A 22,996-nucleotide genomic window follows, 5' to 3' on the forward strand; every position below is an offset into this window, starting at 1 on the left:
TGAAAAATGGGAAAAATATTAGAGAACTTAAAGTTCACATTCCAGACAGCCATCAACATTACTGAGAAAGCTCTTCTCTAACAGAGGTTAGATAAAAATCCAGGCTAGAAGAACCCATGAGTTTTTCTTATCACACAGGAAATTTTCATGTTATCCCATATGTGGCCATTAAATATTTTGATTTTCTATGTTATCTCAGATTTCTCAGATTTTCTTAGGTTTAGGACAATGTATTCTCTTTCTTCCTTCTCTCTCTCTCTCTCTCTCTCTCTCTCTCTCTCTCTCTCTCTCTCTCTCTCTCTCTCTCTCTGTCCTAAAAACACTTCATAGGAAAACCCAGAGATTCTGATGATGTGTTTTATGGCAGCCAGCCTAGAACATAAAAACATCACAAACCCTGCGTTGTGTATCTCCTGTCCCTAATCCATGTTTTAGCTGCTGCTGGGTCACACGGATTGGTCATGTCAGGCAAAGTTACCTTCCATCAAGCTGCTCTCCAACTGGCCCTGGACCTGGTTCAATTTACTCCTTTTCCTAGATTACTAAAAAGTTTTCACTCCATAGAAAGGAAAGCTTAAACCGATTTAGTAATATGCTTCAACATGCAGGTCAAGAATACATTCTAGTGTCTTTCAGAGGCACTTGGATAAACTTCATGCAGTGCTACCTTCTGTTTACAGAACGCTTCGCTTCCTGGTAGTGAAGGTATCCACTCAAAAGATGGGGAGCAGGACAGGTGCTAAGGGTTGGAAAGTCATTCCTCTGGGAATTTTCGCCCTCCCTGAGGACAGAACCCCATGGTTCTTCCACACTAACATCTCTGTGATTACGAGGATTAGTTATTAATTATGGGAAAATTCTGTCCTTTCACACCTCCAAACCTTGGCAACTGCACCTCTTCACTGATATCATTATTATCTATACATGAAGCACAGTTTTCTAAGAGGCTTCGTGTTCTTGCTTCTGCCCAACTGGTACTGCAATATTTATTAAGAGGAAATTTCCCTGCCATTTAGCAATAGAGACCAAAATAAGAAAGTTTTCTAGCTAGAAAGAGGAAATATTTCCCTCCTTGGTCACTGTAACACATTTTTGTCATACTATTTTCTTCCTTTTGTCATAATATTTTCTTCCTTTTTTTAGCAGTTAATGAGGGAGTTTGGGTATTTTTTATATCCTTGACTCACAAGATGTTTGCAAAGGGCTCCTTCTCCTCTTCCTTCTCCTCCTCCTTCTCCTTTCTTCCTCCCTGCACCTCGTGTTCTAACCCAAGGCCCTGCACATACTGGGCAAGTGCTCAACCACCGAGCCCCATCCCCAGATCCAGGCCTTATCTTTTTTTTAAGATGTTGCCATGAGAAAAGCCATTGAACATGTACACCTCTAGATGTCAGCAAATTCCAAGCCTTGAAAACCACATAAGCTGTGTTTCGCCTACAAATGCTCCTTCCTCCTCTCTCAGCGCCAGCCTTCTTTTCGGTTTCCTTTCTTTATCTTTTCTGTTGCCTCTGTTCCTCTTCGTTCCCACCGCACAAGGGCTGAGCAGGTAGGAATTGGCAGTTTCTTGGAAATGTGAGAGTCAGTTTAACAGCCCTGGCAGACTTCTCTTGCAGAGGCCCTTGGCTTCTCAGTCTGGCCTTGCCAACATGTCTTCTGTGGGATTGATCACTGACCATTGGTCCACCTCGAGGGAGGCATAGTGGTACCTTCATCCTCAGCGTTTGGAAATGGCAAGAGTACACATTATATATCCGATTGATCTGGTGCCTGAATGACACCCGGAGCCTGTTTCCTCTTCCCCCTCCTCCAACCCCCTCTCTGCCCAGTCTACATTTCATGTCTTCTAGGAGCAGACACTCGCACTGCTGGGATCCAGGATGCTGGGCCTGTGTTGGCAGACACACTCCGGAAATTCTTATTTGATCTAAATGTTGATGATGGCCTAGCTGCCATTGGTTACTCCAAGGCCGATATCCCTGCATTAGTGAAAGGAACATTGCCCCAGGTAAGAGGCACAGCACACTCTGGCTAAGAAGCACAGAACTTCCAGAAAAACATGTTCCATTTAGAGACGCAAGGTTCTCCAGCAGGTCTCAGGTTTCCTCCATAGCAATTTTCCCTTGGGAAGGGGGCCCAGGCTCCTTTGCCTTTATGTTATTCCGTAGAACTGTGGCTTAGGTGAGGATTTTATGGTAAAACTGAAAGGATTCTTTATGGAAATTCAAGGCAAAAACAACCCAATTGACCTCAAGCTATGGCAAAATTTTCCTATTTCTCCTCTTTTAAGCTATTTCGAAAGAACTGCTAATATTATTTCCCATTATAAAGTGTTACAAATTCCTACTATTTTGTGACAAATGGGCATGCTCTTTAAGTTGAAACTATTACAAAATTGTGTTTGAATGAATTTGGGAGATTGTATATTTTATACAAATGTGTGTTTCTCTGGGTCTTAATTCATTTACTTAAACTTCACTAAAGAATGTGAAATGAGCTGCCATTCTTTATTTGGCAGAATCATAATAGATGTATTAACTTTCCTCTCCCAAGAATCTCATGAAGAGAGTCGATCCTTTGTTGGACCTCTCAAACCGGTACATCAGATACTAATGGGCCAAGACCCTGTTCACTGCAATTCCTCATAAAGTAGAGAACTCAGAGCCAAGAGTGCTTAGTTGGTGGGCCACACCATGTTCACCATGCCTGGAGTGATATGGCAAAAGCAGGGATCATTTCAAATATTGTGGGGCTCTTCTGTCAAAAGTTAAGGCATTTGTGGGCCTCGCCCTGACCTTGAAACAAAGCTAGCTCTGGAGTATCCACTCACAGGGCATCCTGCGTACTATAGGCAGCAGTGCTCTTTTCTCTCTTCACTCCAGGTAGCAAAGGCTTTGAACTAACTACTTCATCCCCGTTTGTCAGTGTGTAGAATTGATAGTCTCACCACTCACGTAAGATATTTGTATAGATCTGGCTCACAGGTTCATATTTCCACGGGAGCCATGTAGGCAATGAACAGCATTATTTAATGCAACAGGGAGTAGTGGAGACTTTGGTAAACTGGAAAGCATGTGACCCATCTAATTGGGTGAGCAGCTATTCTGCCACTATTATCACCAAGCAGAAATTCAGGTCCTCCTGTTGGTAGAACTCCCAATTCCAAGAAAAATAAGCAATCCAGATGTTTCTATTGAATTTTCCCTGGTTTCCTTATATATAAATGAAACATGGACCATGAACCACCAGTTTCCCTGATTTAGATTAAGGTTCAGTGAATCCAATTGCATCTAAAAATGTAAATGAATGTGAAAAAGTGGAGTCTCAAAGCCCCTGAACCAATTCACAAGTCCTTAGTTCTAACTCATAGTCCAAGAGACAAAACAGCCAAAAAATAAGACCTTGTGAGTCCATCACAGTTACTCCTCTTTATTCAAACCTACTAGACTCTAAGTTCCCAGAAGGCAGGAATCTAGCACCTAGTACAACCTAGTAAACATGTTACATAAACACAAACCTGCAGCCCTCTCCTCTCCTCCTACAGCCTCCATCCACGTGAACTTAATAGCTGGACGGTGGTAACTTTTGAGATGTTTCCTCAGAATGGCTAGGACTCAGCCAAAGTCAAGGGAACCATGAAAGCCTGCCCAGGGACACTACAGACTGAGTGGTCACGCTGATTTTAACGTAGCTTCCAGCTTTATAGCACGGTTCCAATAACACTATTCATTCTGCAAGGGCCCTCTTTAAAGCTATGCTTATTTAACCCAGGACAGTATTCAAAAATATGTGTTGTCTACTTCCAAGAATGGTATCTATGATTTTCAGATGAAACTAGATGGTATTCTTAGCCATTTAATAGCTGGTGACAGTGCACTTCCCAGCCATCAGCACACATTGGCAAGTGTTTACTATCCTAATTCTACTCTGCTCAGACCTTCACTTTCAAGAGCTATTCCAGACTAACATTTAGATCCAGACTAACATTTGAGACCATTCCACTAAAATAGTAAGTTAATTAGGTATCATCCTGGATGACTTCATGTACATGTCATAGAGAGAAACCATAGAAGCAAAAGTTTAGACAAAACAAATTTCTTAGTTTCACAAAAGATGGAAGGTAAATGGAATCTTTTGAATGTAAGTCATGTCATAAAGTAGGAAACCAGATTTTCCTTGATCTGTATTCACAAAGCATCCCCAAGGTGTATACTGCCTTTCCTCCTTTGATCATGTTTTCAAGATTAGGAGAAACAGTTGAATTTAGTTAACTAGCACTTGTTCCATTTGGGAGTCAATGTGATAGATATTTGCATGTATTCATAGACTCCCAGGACTTTGGAGGGGATCTTAGAAATGAGCTTGTCTATTCTGCAGATGAAAAATCACTGTGTGGGGGTTGTTTTGCATTTTGGCAGCAGGAAACATTTTTCAGGAAGGCTATTGCAACTTCAGAATTTTACACATATAGTAAACTAATCTTCACTTTTTAGTGTCTACAGGATTTAAGGTAGTAAGGAGGATATACTGCTCCCTGTAAAGGACATTGCCAGAAAGGTTATTTCACATATTTGATAAAGGTTCTTTTATGTTCAGCAACCAGGGATCAGTTTTCTCTGGAAGAAACAACCAGGCCAGTATTCTTGACCAAACACCACAACCCATACTGGTGGCAGCAAATAGCAGCCCTGTGTACAGAGGCTTCCAACTGCCATAGCCAGACTGCAAAGAAAGCAGGCAAAAATAAATTAATCTTCCAAGATGAATTTCTGAAACCTCTGGAAAGAAACATTTACATTTCAAATCAAAACATTTCATTACTGAGGAGAGCTGCCTACCCGAATGAGCACTTCCCGTGTAGACAGGACAGCTGAAATGTTGTTATTTTATGAATGTGCTAAAAGTAGAAGTCTGAATTTACTTCAGTGCCCATGTTAATCAGTTGTTCTTTGGTCTTACATGTCTATAAATAACCTCACATTGCTTAACACATCCTCATTCTGAGTTTAGCTTTCATATGGCATAGTTGATATGTCTAGCAAGACATCACAAAATTTGCCCACATTTAACCACTCTCTGGGGGTTAGAAATGTGAAAGAGAAACTCAGCTCAGGCATGGCCTCAGGTCTTCTGAGAGTCTTGAACTGTGTGACCATATATCAACCATACCATGTGAAGGGACTGTGAGCTCATCAGATAAGACTCATTATAACAGAATAATGTGAAGATCATCGTATGTGGCCATAGCAAATGCTGAACTTCACCTCTTGACTGTGCCAAAAACATAGATAAATGATGGAAAGAAAGAAAGAAAGAAAGAAAGAAAGAAAGAAAGAAAGAAAGAAAGAAAGAAAGAAAGAAAGAAAGAAAGAAAAAAAAAAAAAGAAAAAATCACTAACAAGCCTTTGCCATGCTATGAATTTCCAAAATCCCTTAGGGTCTGGAGGATCTGCTGCGATATAAAATTCTGCTTTTGCCTCACTCATATTCATCAATATTGTCCCCCACCTTCTTCCAAATTCCATCCATTCATCCATCTTTTTTCATTTATTTTTAATTGTGGACATATATACATAAAACATAAAATTTACCATTCTAATCAATATTACACATACATTTCAATGCTATTAAGTATATTCAGTGTTGTACAGCCATCACCATTATCAATTTCCAGAACCTTCTTTTATCATCCCAAACAGCTATACAGCCCTTAAACAATTCCCCCTTCTCCAAGCCTCTGGTAACCTCTGAATTTGCCTATCCTAGGTACCTCATTTAAGTAGACTCACACAATATCTGCCCTTTTGTGACTGACTTATTTCATTTACCAAAATGTCTACACTGTTCATGCATGTTGTAGCATGTGTCAGAATTTCATTCCTGACCATGGCTGAATAATATTTCATTATATGGGTACATTTTGTTTATCCATTCACACGTTGATGGACACAACTTGTGTCTACCTTTTGGCCATTATGAACATTATGAACATCTATAAACATTGGTGTGTAATTGTCTATTTGAGTCCCTGGTTTCTTTTGGTTATATACCTAGGAGTAGAATTAGACCATATAGTAATTCTACATTTAACTTTTTGAGGAATTGGTGAACTGTTGAATCATTTTATATTTTCATTAACAATACAAGCAGTTCCAATTTCTCCACATCTCCACCAACACTCATTATTTTCCATTTTTTAAAATAGCCCATCCCAATAGGTATGAAGTTGTATCTAATTGAGGCTTTGATTTGCATTTCCCTGATGACTAATAATATTGAGCATTTTGTCATGTGTTTATTGGTTATTGATATATTTTCTTTGAAGAAATATCTAGTCAAGCTATTTGCTCATTTTTTTGAGTTGTTTAGGGTTTTGTTGTTGTTGAATTGTAGAAATTATTTTAAAATTCTGGATATTTGTCCCTAATTATGTATGATTTGCAAATATTTTCTCCTGTTTTGTGAGTTATCTTTTCCCTCTTATTAGTGTCTTTTGATGCACAAATTTTTAAATTTTGATCTAGTCCAGATTATCTGGTTTTTCCCTTGTTGCCTGTGTTTTCCATGTCCTGTCCAAAACATCTTTGTCAAGTTCCAAGTTGTGAAGTTTTCCCGCTCTGTGTTCTTCTAAGTGTTTTAAGGTGTGTGCTCTTATTTATAGGGTTTTTGATTCATTTTGAGTTGATTTTTTAAATGTGTTCTTCTTTCTTTTCATCTTCCTTTTACCTGAAAAATGCTTTTTGAGATCTACCGTCTTGATGCATTGTTGGGGATACAGTAAAGAGGAAAATAAAGTCCTTTTCTTCAGTTCTGGAGCTTAGCAAGAGGAGACAGGAAATGAACATCTATAAATAAGATATGAACAAAATAATTCCAGATAGTGATAAGTGGTGTGAAGGAAAACCTGAATGTTGAACTAGAGAGTAACCCTGCAGGGACGACGTGGCAGGAGCTCCAGCGAGGGTGGTGAAGTCCTGTGAGAAGTCCTCTGCCTGGATGTGTCAGCTGTGTGAAGACTGGGCAAAGCTCTGCAGGCAGAGGGGAAAGGCCAAACATGCAAAAGGAACAGTGGGACCAAATGAGATGAGCCAATGGGAGAGGAGAGAGCTGGGGTGAGAAGCAAGACCAGACCAGGGCAGCCTCAGAGATTATAATTTTACTCTAATCACAACAGGGAGATTATCCAAGAGCTTTAAGCACTGGGATGGGGTGATCAGATTTAAGCTGGGGGGAATCATTAGGGCTGCTTTGGAGAAAATTACCTCTAGGCGGCGATAATGGAACAATAGTGGAAACAGCCCTTGTAGGAGGCTGTCGGGCGCACTGGAGCGTGATGGTGTCTGCAGCAGGAGGTGAGAAGTGCTCTGATTGGGGGATTCATTCTGGAGGCAGGTCAAGCAGACTTGCTGGTAGGTTGAACTTTCAGAGCAAGGGAAAGAGAACTCAAGGATAGCTCCTAAGTTTTCTTCTGAGCTACTGGGTGTCATTTCTGAGCAGACTCTGTTCACTCTTGTTCATGTAACCTTTAAGATGCCAGTATCTCCCCTCCCCACCATCTTCATTAACTCAACAACTAACTCTTGAACATCTGCTTTCTGTGTGCCAAGCGTTCTGGTCACCACTAGGGTGTAGAGCAGTGAACACAACTGAATTCTCCCCATAGTGAGCCTCCCTGTTTACCAGGTATGCTCCCAAACATGTGCCTGTCACCAGAAAACAGACCCAGAAACCCATGAAAGTGGAGCCCCTTACTCATTTAGGCCACGTGGGAGTCATCATATCTTCTAGTCCCCTATCCCAGAGGGATCACAGAACACTGAGGGAATAAAAATAGCCATAGGATGTACAGGTTGTCTTTGCTAACTGGACTCATAATAATCATTGAAAAATTAGGCAAATCACTAAACTAGTTTGGGAAAGAAGAGATAAAACCTTAGTTAATAGAAAAAAAGGAATCACTTGTTGCACATAGCCTAATGGCTCATGTCCTACAGAATTCCTTTTGAATATACCATAAGTCCATGTTGCAAAATATATGGTCTTGGAAGTCAAGGACAAATAGTTTTGTTTTCTTTGGAGGCACTCTCTGTGTCTGGAACAGGGCTCTCTGCACTTGGGAAACTGGCACAGGTTGTTGACAGACCCAGTTTGGTTGTTATAGAAGATGTTTTCTGTGTGGCTGGCTTGGTTCTATACATTTGTCCAGTGCAGAAGGCAAAGGGCAGTAGCTTTTGAAAGCTCCTTGGGAAAGAGGCATGTCTTGGTAAGCCTCTGAGTTGGTAATTAGCTAGTAAAAACCATACAAGAAATGATTTTAAAGATATGACTATTATCAAGTTATTGTTTCTTAAGACTATTTTAATGTACATAACATAGTAACTTTTACAGTTTTTTGCAAGACCTGAGTAACTCCTTTTACTTACTGTTTCAGGAAAGGGTCACCAAGCTTGCACCCCGTCCCCAATCAGAAGAGGATCTGTCTACTCTGTTTGAAGCATCAATGAAACTATATTAGTTGTCATTTTAACTGAAAGAAAATCATCCACTATAGCCCTGAAAACAGAAGTTGACGGCTAGAGCACTGTCTTTTCATCTCTTCACATAATTTGCCTGCTACCAGTTTGAATGTGCTAGATAAAAATTTATCCTACAGGAGAGTCCCTGATGTTTGGAGTCAAGTTATTTCCATAAAATAAGCTACACAAGTGCTCACTATGTCAGACCCCTGGGCCACACTTCAGGTGTTAGTGTTCCTGTGCCAAACCCCACAGAACACTCTGCCTCTATTCCATGTGTCAAATGGGCAAAAACTCATTATTTATCAAATATGTACCTATACTCTGCCAGGAACTGCATGTCTAGAAATTTATCCTGTAGAAAGATTAGTACAAGTCTATAAAGAAATATGATGAGATGTTTTGGGAAAGATTTTTTTAAGTAACAAAAAATTGAAACAATCTAAATATTCATTAAGTCATCACATCTTCTAGTCCCCTACCCCAGAAGAATAACAGACCATTAAGGAAATATAAATAGCCATAGGAAGTACAGGCTGTCTTTGTTGACTTTACTCGTAACAATTTTTGAAAAATAGAGCAAATTACTGAACTAGTTTGGAAAATGAGAAATAATTAATAGTATATAGATTAATAAATCATTCATCATATATAAATAATCAATTAATAAATCATTAATAGTATACAGATGAATAAAACCATGATGTATTAAGCAGTGGAATACTATGGAATTATTAATAAGGATGAAGTAAATCTGTTGGAAATGTCTATTATATAATGAATGTTGGAAAAAAGTTGTAGAAAATTATGCTTTGATATAATCCTATTTGTACTTTTTCAACTATGTGTCTACATATAGAAAACATAAACATATGCCTATATATAGAAAAGATGCACAACAAAATATGAAAAGTTATCATTGGAGAAATGGAATTTGGGGTATAGAGAATTAAAAGAAAATATTCACTTTGTATTTTATAAGCATCTATTTTGTTTGGAAACAAGAAATTTTCTTATTTTAAAAAAAGGAGAAAGAGAGGATAGAGGCGTAGTTCAATGGTAGTGCCCAAAGGTAAGCAAAAGACTGTACCAACAGAGTTTCGGCTACACCTTGAAGACCAAATCTAGCTAAAGTTCCTTCTACCTTTTCAGGAGACTCATTGAGTATCACATGAGAAGTTGTACGTGAATGAGGCAGAAAATAGGAAACTCTTGGTTAATCTGAGACCCGTAGGAAACTTTAGTAAAAGTTGTTATTTCCACAATCTCGGAGTGCTGGGGACTCGAACCCAGGCCTCCCGCATGAGAGATGGGCTATATGGCCTGCAGTAAAAGTTGTTAATGAGTATATCAAAATACATGTGGCATAGCAAAACTATATGTATGTGTATGTGTATTATACATTATATACATACACATGTATACAACTTTATATATACATAGATGTATGTGGAATTTTCCCTCCACCCTCCCCCAAAAAAGAGTCCAGATTAATTAGAGAATTCTTGCAGTATAGTTATCCCTCTGTATCCTTGGAGGATTGGTTCCAGAATTCCACACAGATACCAAACTGTAAATACTCAAGTCCCTTTATAAAATGGCACAGTATTTGCATATAACCTATGAACATCCTCCCATATACTTTATATCATCTCTAGATTACTTGTAACACCTAATACAATGTAAATGCCATGTATGTGCTTGATCTACTGTACTGTTCAGGGAATAATGACAAGGAAAAAAGTGTGTTGATGTACAATCATTAAAGGCCTAACTTCATAGTACATAAACAAGACTCAGACAAAATTCCAACAACTAGTGCAGGAGGGAGACTCAGGATCTATGAACTAGCAGGAGGCTCCTGAAGGATGTGTCTACACACCATCCACTAGATTCAGTGTATGGTTCAGTGTGCAGCAAGTTCAAGTTTTTCTCTTTATAACTTTCCGAAATCTTTTCCCTCAATATTTTCAATCTGCAGTTGGTTGAATTATGGATGTGGAACCCACAGATACAGAGGGCTGACTGTGTATTCTGCAGTGTGATATGGCATCTTTAGGAGACCATTAAGACTAGGGGTCAATGGCCTTGGGTTTTGCCCCAGTTTTATCTGAGGATTTATTCAACCAAAGCCTCTTCCAGCTTGAAAATACTGTGACTAAATCTTCTACATTATCTATTTCTCAAGGTGAGATTTTGAATTTGGGGGATTTAGTATAAAATATTTCGAGATATAAAAATGAATTCTGTCTCACTCAATGTTTGATTCCTTTCCTAACATTTGCCAGATGTCTGAATATGACTCACCAAAAGAAGTATTTGGTATTCATATTGACGATGACTCTGTAGAAGAAGAATTTAAAGGTCAAGCATAAAGAAACAGATTTAAAAAAAAAAAAAAAAAAAAAAAAGAAACAGATTTAGGAGGTCTTAATGGTTTTTTATCTTGATACCCAACATTTTGGTCCCTACTGTTCAAAAGTATTCTTTTCTTTTTTTGTGGTACTGGGGATTGAACCCAGGGCTTATACCACATGCTAGGCAGGTGCTTTACCACTGAGCTATGTCCCCAGCCTACAGTTTAAAAATCTGAAAAAGATGTGTTTTGTGACTTACCATCCATTTTTAGTAATGCCTATTTATATAAACCAAACATTTTCATGTTGCATAGACAACAGTTAAGTGCATTTTCCTAGTTTCAAATTCCATGTTCTATTGATTTCCTTTTTACAAAAAATTCTTAAAGACCCGCAACTCCACTTGCATGGATTAATTCAAGGCAAGGAAAATTTTTAAAATTGTACTCAAGAGTTTGTTTAATACTACTTTCATAGAACTATCATACATGACATCATTTTCTTTCAAAATATGTACACATTCAGCCAGGTGTAGTGGCACATGCCTGTAATCCCAGAAACTCCAGAAGCTGAGACAGGAGGACCACATGTTTGAAGCCAGCCTCAGCAACTTAGCAAGGCCCTCAGTAACTTAGTGAGACCAAATATATATACACAGAGACATCCATGATTTATTTTGTGATATAAAACACTGATTTGTTCCAAGTAAGTCATGTTTCTATGATTTATTGTCAAGTGCCCAATAAATAGCTGACACATTATTTTGCCCTCCTGTCTCTTCTCCATGCATAGGAAGGGCTGTTGGGCTTGGCATTGTTTGAGTAGCTGTGGACACAGCTGTGGGGTGTTTTCAAGTGGTCAATGAAGTAAGGCTGCTCTTGTAAAAGGCAAGTACAGTATCGAAATAGAGCGCACGCGCACAAAAATTGCTTTTTTGACCTTTTAACCCTGAGAAAGATTAATGGTTGTTTGGATTAGAAACTGTACCCTAATGAGGCACTGTTGCCTCTAGGGAAGGAGTATGAAGAAAGAGGACTGTTCACCTCCGGGTCAACACTACACAGGCTGCCAGTCTCTGATGACCAGCAACCCCAAGCTAGACAGCTGCTATGGCTCTGCCATTAAGTGCCTACTCCTCTGGGAGCTATTGGGGGACCAAGGCCATCACCATCACAATGGCGTGGGGGAGGCAGTCTCCAGAGCTAAGACACAATGAATGGACAGAAATCGGTTCTTGAGGCCCTAGGTTGAATTACTGGCAGCTGGAGATGGGAGGGTCTACCACTGTTTTTCCAACTACGCCAATCACTCTCAGCATAAATGCAACCCCCCCACCAGCAACTGCAATAACTGTGTGAACTCCCTCATTAAGCTACATTCAGGACAGTTAACTTGAAAGTAACCCATTTCATTCCTTCTGACTTTCAATATTTGCTTTTTAATTTGGGTGCTTCAAATTGCTTTTCAATTTACAATGATTAAAATGACTATGAGAGAAAAGAAAGAAAAAAAACTACTCATCATCCCATTACCCAAACACAGCTGTTAACATTTGATATATTTTCTTTCCGTTTTTTCCATTTGGATGGTGTAGTCTTCAGTTTTTTTCTCATAAGTCATGACATTTTAAGCATTTTCCATGTTACCAGATAATCTTTGTAATCATTATTTTAAAAGATACATGATAATTAATAGAATAGGGTTTCAATAATGTATTCTTATTAGCCACAATTTAGATTGCTTCCAAATTTTTACTCCCACCATAGCATAGCAATGAACAAATGAATAATGTATATGACATTTCCATATTTTAAATTAATTTAATAGGTTATTTCCCTGAATTGAATTTTTATATTTTTATGGGTCTTGATTCATATTTTCAAATTATTATGCAGTACTTCACCATTGTTTTAAGTGTTGCTTCTCCTCTCTTTCAATCTTACTTCTCTTCTAAGTAAATACTAGAGCAGAGTGACAAGAAATGAGACAAAGTTCATTCACATGAATGGACCAGGCTATGGTTTTCTTTTGTAGTACAGTTGAACAGGATGCTGAAGTCCCTTATGCAACATGGCATAAGTATTTTCACATAACCTATGTGCATCCTCCTATATACTATAAATCATCTCTAGATTACTTGTAATACTCAAGACAATGTAAATACTATGTAAATAGTTGTTATACTATACAGTTTTAGGGAATGATGACAAGAAAAAAAGTCCAGACAACATTGCAAATCACCAATAACTTCACTCTGGAAGCTAAAAAATCCGCATTAAAATCCAACACAATTTCTCACACTGGATAGTGAAGCATTTAAAAATAGGAATTCAGTGGATTTTCTGACAATGTCTGATTTCAAAGAGTGTCATACTATCAGAGCCGTATAAGGTTTCTTCACAGGCTGGTTGATTTGCAGGCAGTCAGCTTGGAATGAGCCATGGTAAAGAACATTTCTTCCCTACCACCCCCGCTGCCGTTGGCCTGGCATTCAGTGAACTGGGGGTGGCACTGGTACTAAAGATGGCTGCAGCAGAGTTTTGGGGATGCACAATTCAGGGGCTGCATCTTGTAATAGGCTTCTTGTCGCCAGAGTTCCAAGGAGAAATAGGGCACCAAAGGATGAGACAGGCAGCACAAGTGTGTTGGATACAATTTTTCCTTCCTGAAGATTTTTGATCTGCAGCTGGTTGAATTCACAGATACAGAATGCACACATATGGAGGGCCAACTCTATAACTTAACAGTTTATATGAACCAATCAAAATTTTCATATAAACTTGGGAGATTTATTTTGGTTTTACATCATTATCTCTTAAAGAAAACTATGAATCAGTAAGTCTACCTCTTTGTTTTTTTTCCTTCTTGATTCCTCTATGAGTCCCTAAGCCTACAGACCTGTATTGTTAAATTCATAGTCTTCAGTTTTGCTGGCCAAAAAGGGGGGAAACCAACATATAAATGTTCTCCTTTTTACAAAAATGTTCTTTTCTATAAACTGTCTAGGCCTGCATTGTGAGAGAGGGAGGAAGATCAAGGAAACAACCTTCCAAGGGTCTAAGTAGCTCCTCTCATCAGAAACTTCTGGAAGCTTTGCAGTTTTGCACACAGGCCTCATGATAATTCTTACAATATTTTCTGGAGACCAGTAGGAGCTTTATACCATGCACTGAATATAAGAAAACAATGTTATTAGGCAAACCACTATTTTGTATTTTAATCATTCTGGTAGGTTTGCAATGAGCTCTTTTTGTGTAATTAATTAATATTTTTATAATAATTTGTGATGTCAAACATCTTTTCATGTGATTTGGCATTTATATATGCTTTCCAGTGAAATGTCTGTTCTTATCTTTCACTGATTTTCTAATTGGTTTGTTTTTTTTACTGTCGAGTTTTAAGGATGTTTTAAATTTTCTCTTATTAGGGCTTTCACAGAGCAAAAGTTCTTAATTTGATGAGGCACACTTTCTTTCTTTTTTTTTTTATGCATCATACCTTTAGCGTCAAGTCAAAGAATTCTGCCTAGCTGTATATCTCTAAAATGTACTCCTTAAGTTTTTTCCTATAAGTTTTAGTTTCACATGTAATCTACTTTTTAGTTAATTTTTGTATAAGGTGTGTTTCTGTGTATGGAAGTGCATCTATGAATAGTTCCAGCACCATGTGTTCATTTGTTGAAAAGACAACCTTTCCTCCATTTTTTTGTTTTTGCAACTCTATAAAAATCAGTTGGGCATATTTGTGTAGATATACTTCCAGATTATTCTTTTTTATCAATCCATGTGTCTATCTCTCTGCCAAAACCATACCGTTTTGATCACTATAGCTATATAGTAAGCCTTAATATTAAATCCTTCTACTTCTTATTTTTTAAACTTGTTGCTGTTCTAAATATGTACCTTTCAATGTAAATTTTAGAATAAGCTTACCTATGTGGGAAAAAAGTCTTTCTGGGATTCAATAGGAATTGCATTAAACCTATTGATAACTTGGGGAGAACTGGCATCTTTAATAAGTTGAGTCTACCAATCCACAACACAGTATATCTCTCCATTTAGGTTTTCTTTCATTGATTTCATCAGCTTCTTTTAATTTTAAGATAAAGAGCCTATATGTTTCGTTACATTTATACCTAAGTATTTCCTCTTCTTGGGAACAATAGTGATTGTATTATGGTTTAAATTTTTGTTTCCATATGCTCATGTTAGTGTTCAGAAATGTTATTAATTTTTATATGGTGATCTCCTATCCCACAACCTTGAGGTACTCACTTATTAATTCTAGAAGTTTTGTTGCTGATTCCCTGGGATATTCTACAGAGATAAGCATGTTACCTGTGAATAAGGATACTTTTATTCCTTCATTTCCAATTTGTGTGCTTATTCTTGACTTTGCACTGGCACAATGTTGAGTAAGATGGGTAAGAGCAGACATCCTTGTCTTGTTCCTGATCCTAAGGGACTCTTTCACATTATGATGCTAGCTGTAGGTCTTTTGTAGATGCTTTTTACCAAATTAAGGAATTTGTGTCATTTTTTAAATTTTTATAACACAGCAAATTTTATTACTCTCTGATAGTTATGCTTAGATAATTTACTAGAGTTAGGTTATTTTTGTAATCAAGGGACACTTCCATTAAAATCCCCTTTAGGTGCCCATGCAGGTATTTCTATTTAACAGTTAAACTTTTTAAAAATAGAGACTCACAGTGGTAAAATCCCTTGCCCAAATCTGTCCCACAATCAGCTTTGTCAGACTAGGTCCTAAGGTGTTCGTTCAGTAACATTTATTACAAACCTAATGCCAATAGTTTCTTTGAGCCCTTATATGATAGATACTATAAGTATATTAAACTTATGTCATTTAATTCTCAAAACAGCCTAATGAGGCAGATGTTACTATTACCCCCATTTTGAGAAATATAAAGCCAAATCTTCGAAAGGTTATATAACTTGACCACAGTCACACTGCTAGCAAGTAGTAGCAAGTGATTTGGTCTTGCTCTTGACAACCACCCACTTCCAGGTTCTGGGCTGTAAAGATGAATAAGGTACAATCCATCCACTTAAAGAGCTCACAGTCTATCAGGGAAACAGTCTGCACAGTCACAGTTTGATTTCTGAAGAAGCAGTAGCCTCAGTTGATAAGCTGATGGTTAAGTGGAAGGAAAGAAGGAAGGGAGGGAAAAATCCATTATCCTGATTCCTGGAGCAGATCTAATGTTCATCTTAGCTTATGTAGAAGTGAGTTTCTTCTAATAGAAAGTGCTTTCTATTTTCTAAAAGTAGAATGAGTTCCTTAAGCCAATCATCCATCTGCCTGTGGTCATCCTAATCAGTTGGTACACTTATGCTGGGCAACAATGACTAACAACTATCCAATGTAAAGGAAGTGTATTAGTCAACATTTTTGTCACTGTGACAAAAATACCTGACAAGAACAGCTTAGAGGAATAAAAATCTATTTTGACTCACGGTTTCAGAGGTTCAGTTCATGTTTGACTGACTTCATTGCTCTGGACCCAAAATGGGGCAGAACATCATGGTGAAAGGGTATGGACGAGGAGTAACTGCTTTATTCATGGTGACCAGGACACCGAAGAAGGAAAGGAGCCACAGGGAAGATAAACCCTTTCAAAGCACAGCCCCAGTGACCCACCTCCTCCAGCCACACCCACCTGCTACAGTTACCATCCAGTTAGTCTGTTCAAACTAGGATGAAATGACTAGGTTACAGCTCTTGCAAGTTAATCATTTTACCTCTGAATATTCCTGCATTTACACAGGAGCTTTTGGGGGACACCTTCTATCAAACCATAATGGAATACCAAGATAGAAAAGATGATAAAACTAGTCACCAAGAAGAGTAAACCTTCAGTCCTACAGAATAGTCAGACTCAGCCACATATATATCAACCGGAGCAAGGTTTGCTGTCCAAGTATCTGTGACCTCTCTGTTCCCCCAGACTCCCACCATCTCATAAGACCTCCCAACACTGAGTTCATTCTTCTTTTGCAAAGATTCTTATCATCAGGATGGCTTCCTGCAGGAAGAGACTCCAGGAGACATTGTGCAGAATGTTTCCCCTCCTTTCCACTTTGTCCCTCTTCCCTCCCAGTCCCTAATATTCTCTCCTTTTACTCTTCTGGTTTTCCATTCTGTCATGCTATGACCAGGGGGCTTTACTCAGTCCCTGTTATGGATTATATGTTTGCGTCTTCCCCAAATTCATATACTGAACCCCTGAACCCCTATGTTTTAGCATTTGGAAGTGGGACTTTTGGAAGGTGATTAGGTTTAGATGAAGTCGTGAGGATCTCCATATTGGGATTAGTGACCTTAAAAGAAAATGAAGAATCAGAAGTTCTCACTCTCTGCCAATAAACACATAATAATAAGTTGGCCACCTGCCAAGCAGGTAGAGTACCCTCACCAGAAGTGAATCAGCTGGAATCTTCATGTTGGACTTCCCAGCCTCCACAACTATAGGATATGAATATTAACCACCAGGCTACGGTAGTATGTTGTAGTAGTCCAAGTTAAAAAAAAAGAAAAAAAAAAAAAAAAAACAGTCCCAAAGAGGAAAAAGAAAACAAAATGAGTTAACATTGAGCATAGATTATATAAATGCTATTCTAGATGTTTCCTCTATATTTTTAGTGTTGTCATTTCAGCAATTATTATTACACCTGTCTCTTCACCCACACACACACAGATAGACAACTCTTGGTTCAGGACCTCACCTCTTGCCTGGATTTCTGCAATAACCTTCCTAATGGTTTCCCTACCTCCATTTCTTAATACCTGCAATTCATTTTCCATCCTGAATTCAGAATGGTTTTGATAAAACACAAATTGCTGACCATGTCTTCTCTTAATTAAAATATTTCAGTGGCTTCTCTTGGCCTCCAAGAGAAGGCACATACCCTATAGCATACATTCAGGGCTATCGTGACCTCACCACTGCCTCCCAGGCCAGCCATCTATCTGCTATGGAGCTTTCATTATAGTCACACTGACCTCCCCAGCTTCCCACACACTCAGAACTGCCTTATGTCTTCAAAGCCTTGGTTAAGCTACTCTTTCCAAACCATAATACAAACCCCTGCCCATTCTTAGCCCTCTCATATCCCTACCGTTCTCCCTAGGGAAACCAAGGAACTTTAAATGGAGGTCTCCTCTCCATTCTCATGATGCCCTCAGTGTGCCTCTAACCCTATGTTCAATCATTTATTTCCTTATTCATCTCCCCTTCTAATCTGTTGATGAGGGGCAAAAGACCTTGTCTCAATCACAGTAGATCTAGCATGAAAACTGGTATATACAGTTGTAAGTCATCAGCATGTGTTTGAAGAATATAATGGAAAAGAAAGAATGGCACAACCAATCTAATTTTTCTCACTCAGATAACTTTTCATTGACCAAAGTCTCAAACTTTGTGTGTGTCTGCTACCAGGGATTGAACTCACGGGCGCTGGACCACTGAGCCACGTTCCCCAGTCCTATTTTGTATTTTATTTAGAGACAGGATCTCACTGAGATGCTTAGCACCTCACTTTAGCCAAGGCTGGCTTTGAACTCATGATCCTCCTGTCTCAGCTTCCTGAGCCTCTTGTATTACAGGCATGTGACACCGCACCCAGCATCCAAAGTCTCAAACTTTTTGAATGCATAAATATGAAGTCTGTGTGCCCCAGGTCCTCAGCTATCTCAGATGAGTGGCAGAACCATCATCTCTTGCCTGTAATATTCTGATATAAAAACAACCTGGCAAAAAGCAAGAAGTGTTTTAGAATTCACTTTTTAAAGTCCTGGTTCATGGCCCAAGAGAATGCTAGGGGCAGCCTGGGGGATCCACAGAACTTCTCCTTTTACATATCAGTGTACAGAGAACCTGTGCGCTGAGCCAAAGAGGAACAATTTTATAAAGAACAGATAACTATTTATCCACACCAAAGAAACTAGTCCTACCAGAAGCAACACCATTAACATCTTGGCAGTTTTTCCATTATGAATCTGACATTTTCTCCTTCTTCAAAGTCCAATTTGAGTGCTTGTGATATTTTTTACAAATAAAATAATAAAACCATCAACACACAGTAAAAGCTATGCAACATTTATAATGAAGCGTCTCTAGAGTTATACTTTATGTTAAAGAAAACATTGAATACTAGACCTTCCCTTTTAAATCCCTTAAAACCTTGGGCTTTCGAATGAGTCAAATTCTTCTCTAGGATCTTAATTTTTATGTGACTTCTTATTACTTTTTTATCCCTTCTAAAACTCTAAATCCCTTCAACATAGCTTCAACTCCTTCCACAGCTGAACTGGCAGCAGGCTGATCTTTTTATTGGTGGGTAATGGATTTAGTTTGATTGCTGACATGGGAACAATGAGAGGATAAACAATTCCTTTTGCAGCCATGAAATTCCCCATCTGTTGAGTGCATTCATGACTGAAGAGCACTGGGCAGAGACAGATGAATGAGCCCGTCATGCCTGATGTTAATGACATCCGTCATACAAGCTGAACATGTGGCTTCATAAATCAAGAGCTAATAGCAACTCCGGTTGCTCATGTCATTAACAAGTCATCCCAAGTTACCCATTTAAATATCTGGGAGTTTACCATAATGTTGAGAGCCTAGAGACCTGCCTTGTGCTTCTGATCTCATCAAAAAATAGAGGTAATTAAGCCAAAAAATCATTCTAGGTTAAAGAAATAAAAATAACTTTTTCAGATGCACACTGAAATATTTGCAGATGAAACCATTTGATGTTTAGAACAGGTTTCAAATTAAAATTGGATGGGAGTGGATGGGAGGATAAGTGAAAAAAATATTGGCCATGAGTTTATCACATGGTTAAAGCTAAGTGGTGGGTGCCTAAGAGATTATTGTACTATATTCTCCACTCCTGCACAGTTTTAAAATTATTCACAGTCCAGGCACAGTGGTGCATGCCTTAATAGCAGTGGCTCAGGAGGCCGAGGCAGGAGGATTGTAAGTTCAAAGCCAGCCCCAGCAAAAGCAAGGCACTAAGCAACTCAGTGAGACCCTGTCTCTAAATAAAATACAAAATAGGACTGGAGATGTGGCTCAGTGGTTGAGTGCCCCTGAGTTCAATCCCCAGTACCAATACCCCCCCCAAAAAAAAAAAAATTAAAAATTCTTTATAACTGGAAAATGGAAGCTTCCATTATTTCATAAACATTTTTGTCCAGTTTTGTCTTTTCTCAAAAAAAAAAAAATGTTCATATAACAGTTCAAACATTTATCAAGCCAAAGAAACCATCACCAGCAAACACTTCAGAGGGGAGACCAAGCAACATCCACTGCAGTTTTTCAGGGACCCATTCACCACTCCCACTCCAGTTCTAAGATCAGAATTTGAGTGTGCTCAGGAAGCCTACAGCCACACCCAGCCCTTCTCTCTTTTTATTTTTTTGGTGTGTTACTCATTGTTGCCATGAATTCTGCATTTTGCAGCTTTTTTTTACATGGATGCTCATCTTAGGTGTTTTAATTTATGAATTGTTGAAAAAGTGGAAAATGAACGAACAATGGGCAAAGCAAACAAAGACAGGGAAGTGACAGTGCTTTGAGCAAAGGCCTGTTCAATTAGCTTCTGTTAAGCAGATCCTCACCCAGGCACCTTATTCAAGTTCAGCTGGATTCCCCAGAGAACGTTGTAGATATGTCTTCATTAGTCCTGATACTGTTGGAAAGCCTGAAGGGGAAAAGGAAAGAAATCTGTGTCTCTGGGCATCCCTAATCCCCAAATTCTATACAAACAGTGTTTCTATAATTTACTCAAGATAAAATCACCAAGTATTCTGCCCAACACTGTGCAGGACATGGAAATTCCCACACCGAATATAGCGCACAGCATTTTGCAGAGCAGAAGTACAATTATATAAGCCATCGCTACTCGGTGTGAGGGTTCAATGAAATACAGGCCTCTAATTTGACTTTGGGAGTGCTGCTGGCGCTGAGAATGTCAAGTGCAAAATCTGGGAGCCAATGGAGAAATTTGGTAGTCTGATGAATCTCTAGAATTATACTCTACAATATGGTAACCATTAAATGTAAAAAGCTATTGAGCTCTTGAACTATGACTAGTCCAAATTGAAATGTGTTGTCAATGAAAAACACACATCAGGTTTCAAAGAAGCATAAAAATTTTTTTCATGAGCCAAAAATAAGACTTTTCATTAAAACTTTTTTAAAAGTTCTATCTCATTAATGATTTTTCATATTGATTATTGAAATGATAATATTTGGGCTATATTCAATTAAATAAAATATCTACTCCTTCACTTGAACTTCCAGCTGTTTGCTGTGGTTTGTTTGTTTGGTTTTGCTGTGCTGGGGAGCAAACCCAGGGCTTTGCACATGCTAAACAAGTGATCTACCACTGAGCTACACCTCCTGCCCCTGGACTTCCAGTTTTTTTTAAATTTATAGTTGCCTTATATATGACTTTCTATCAATTCCATCTATTATGTACTTTACTTGTTTTTTGTTTTTTGTTTTTTTTTTTTTTTGGTTCTGGGGATTGAACCCAGGGCCTTGCTTATGCTAGGCAAGTAAGTATTAAAACACTGAGCTGCATCTCCAGCCCATTGTACATAACTGCTCAAAAATTTTTACTTAATGTTTCAAGTTTTTAATTCTACACACTGTATATATTTCTACTTTCATCCCTCTCTTTAAATAAACTTTATGCACTTATTTTTTAAAAAGAATATACATAGAATATCCATTTGCCAAATTTCCTGCCCTGAAAGCAACCATTTCACAAGTACTTTGTATTTCCAAATATAATTCTATATTTGGAATTATATTGAATTAAAAATACACATATGACTAGATCTTTTCCCAAGCACTTTGTATTTCCAAATATAATTGTATATTTGAAATTATATTGAATTAAAAATACACATATGCCTAGATCTTTTCCCAAGCTCTCCAATTTGACTTCTAAGAATTTATCCTACTGATACAGTTGAACATGTGTGGGAGATACATATTAAGGGTATTTGCTGTGATGTGATCAGCACTAGAAACAACGAGAGTAATCTAAGTGTATTATGATGTGTTCATACTACTCATTAATGTAGAATTCACGCACAGTGGCTCATGCTTGAAGTTCCAGCTACTCAGGAGGATGAGACAAGAAGATTGCTTGAGCCCATGAACGCAATATTTGCAACATCACCTCCTCACCTGCAAATCTTTTCATAACGAAAAGCATCAATTTGCATAAGGTAAAGATTGAAACTATCTCTCTTTCTCTCAGAGGAACTAACAGGATAAGGTTATACAAATGCCAAAATTACAAATATATTTCCTGTTTCACAATATAAGCCACAGAAGATTAAAGAGAAATTTCTCAAAGGCCCACAATTTGGTGTCCTGCAAGTCTGCAAAGCTTGATGTCTGGGGTGCTGGGCAGTCCAGAACTTGGGCATCCAGGTCAGGGTCTCTATTTTGTAAACCCACCATGCGGGGCTGTGGGGCTCATGTCAAAAATGACTGGCACATAATAATTGTTCAGCAGTAACATCATCTACACAGTGTATGGCACATGATGAGGTTTGAGACATGCAAAGTGAATGGATGAACACTGTAAAGCACAAGCCAGGTGTAACATAGGCCACCATTCAAGAGCTGCCACCCCTCCATTTGGCAACTGGATCAGCATCCTCTGATTGCTTTCAAAGTCACATATGCGTGGGAACAACTCCAGAACTTCAGAATCAGAAAGAACGTCCGTGCATGTGGACATTTACCAAGATGCTTAGTGGTTCTAACATGCAGCCAGGCAACCACAGATCCAAATCTTAGATGAGGGCTCCATGAAAACTGTTCACCAAAGGTTCTCAAACTTTAATGAAGATCAGAATCCCCTGAAAAGCTCCTTCCCACCCCAGAAGTTCTGATTTGGCAGGCAGGATGGGGTCTGAGAATTTGAAAGTCTAACAAGCTCCCCAGAGATGCCCATACTGTTGTCTGGTGACAATATGAGGACCACTGTGCCACATCCAGAGCTCTGGACCCTAGCATATCTTAACCACCAGCGTGCTTTTAAACATCTATGCCTGGGGCCTAGATAATTGGAT

At 38.5% G+C, this 22,996-nt stretch overlaps 1 protein-coding gene across 3 annotated transcripts in view; it reads left to right on the forward strand.

The window, feature by feature from the left end:
* The window catches only part of ADHFE1 (alcohol dehydrogenase iron containing 1), a 31,787-nt gene extending 22,695 nt beyond the window's left edge, over nt 1–9,092 (forward strand). For all 3 annotated transcript variants that reach the window (XM_079103611.1, XM_079103612.1, XM_079103613.1), the window contains 2 exons: nt 1,848–2,005; nt 8,429–9,092. In XM_079103611.1, coding sequence (XP_078959737.1) covers nt 1,848–2,005; nt 8,429–8,512 — 242 coding nt within the window. In that variant the 3' untranslated portion in view covers nt 8,513–9,092. The remainder of the gene's footprint in view (nt 1–1,847; nt 2,006–8,428) is intronic.
* The last annotated feature ends 13,904 nt before the right edge of the window (nt 9,093–22,996 follow it).

Source organism: Sciurus vulgaris (assembly GCF_902686455.1).
Source record: "Sciurus vulgaris genome assembly, chromosome: 1".
In the NCBI taxonomy this organism is placed as follows: Eukaryota; Metazoa; Chordata; class Mammalia; order Rodentia; family Sciuridae; genus Sciurus; species Sciurus vulgaris.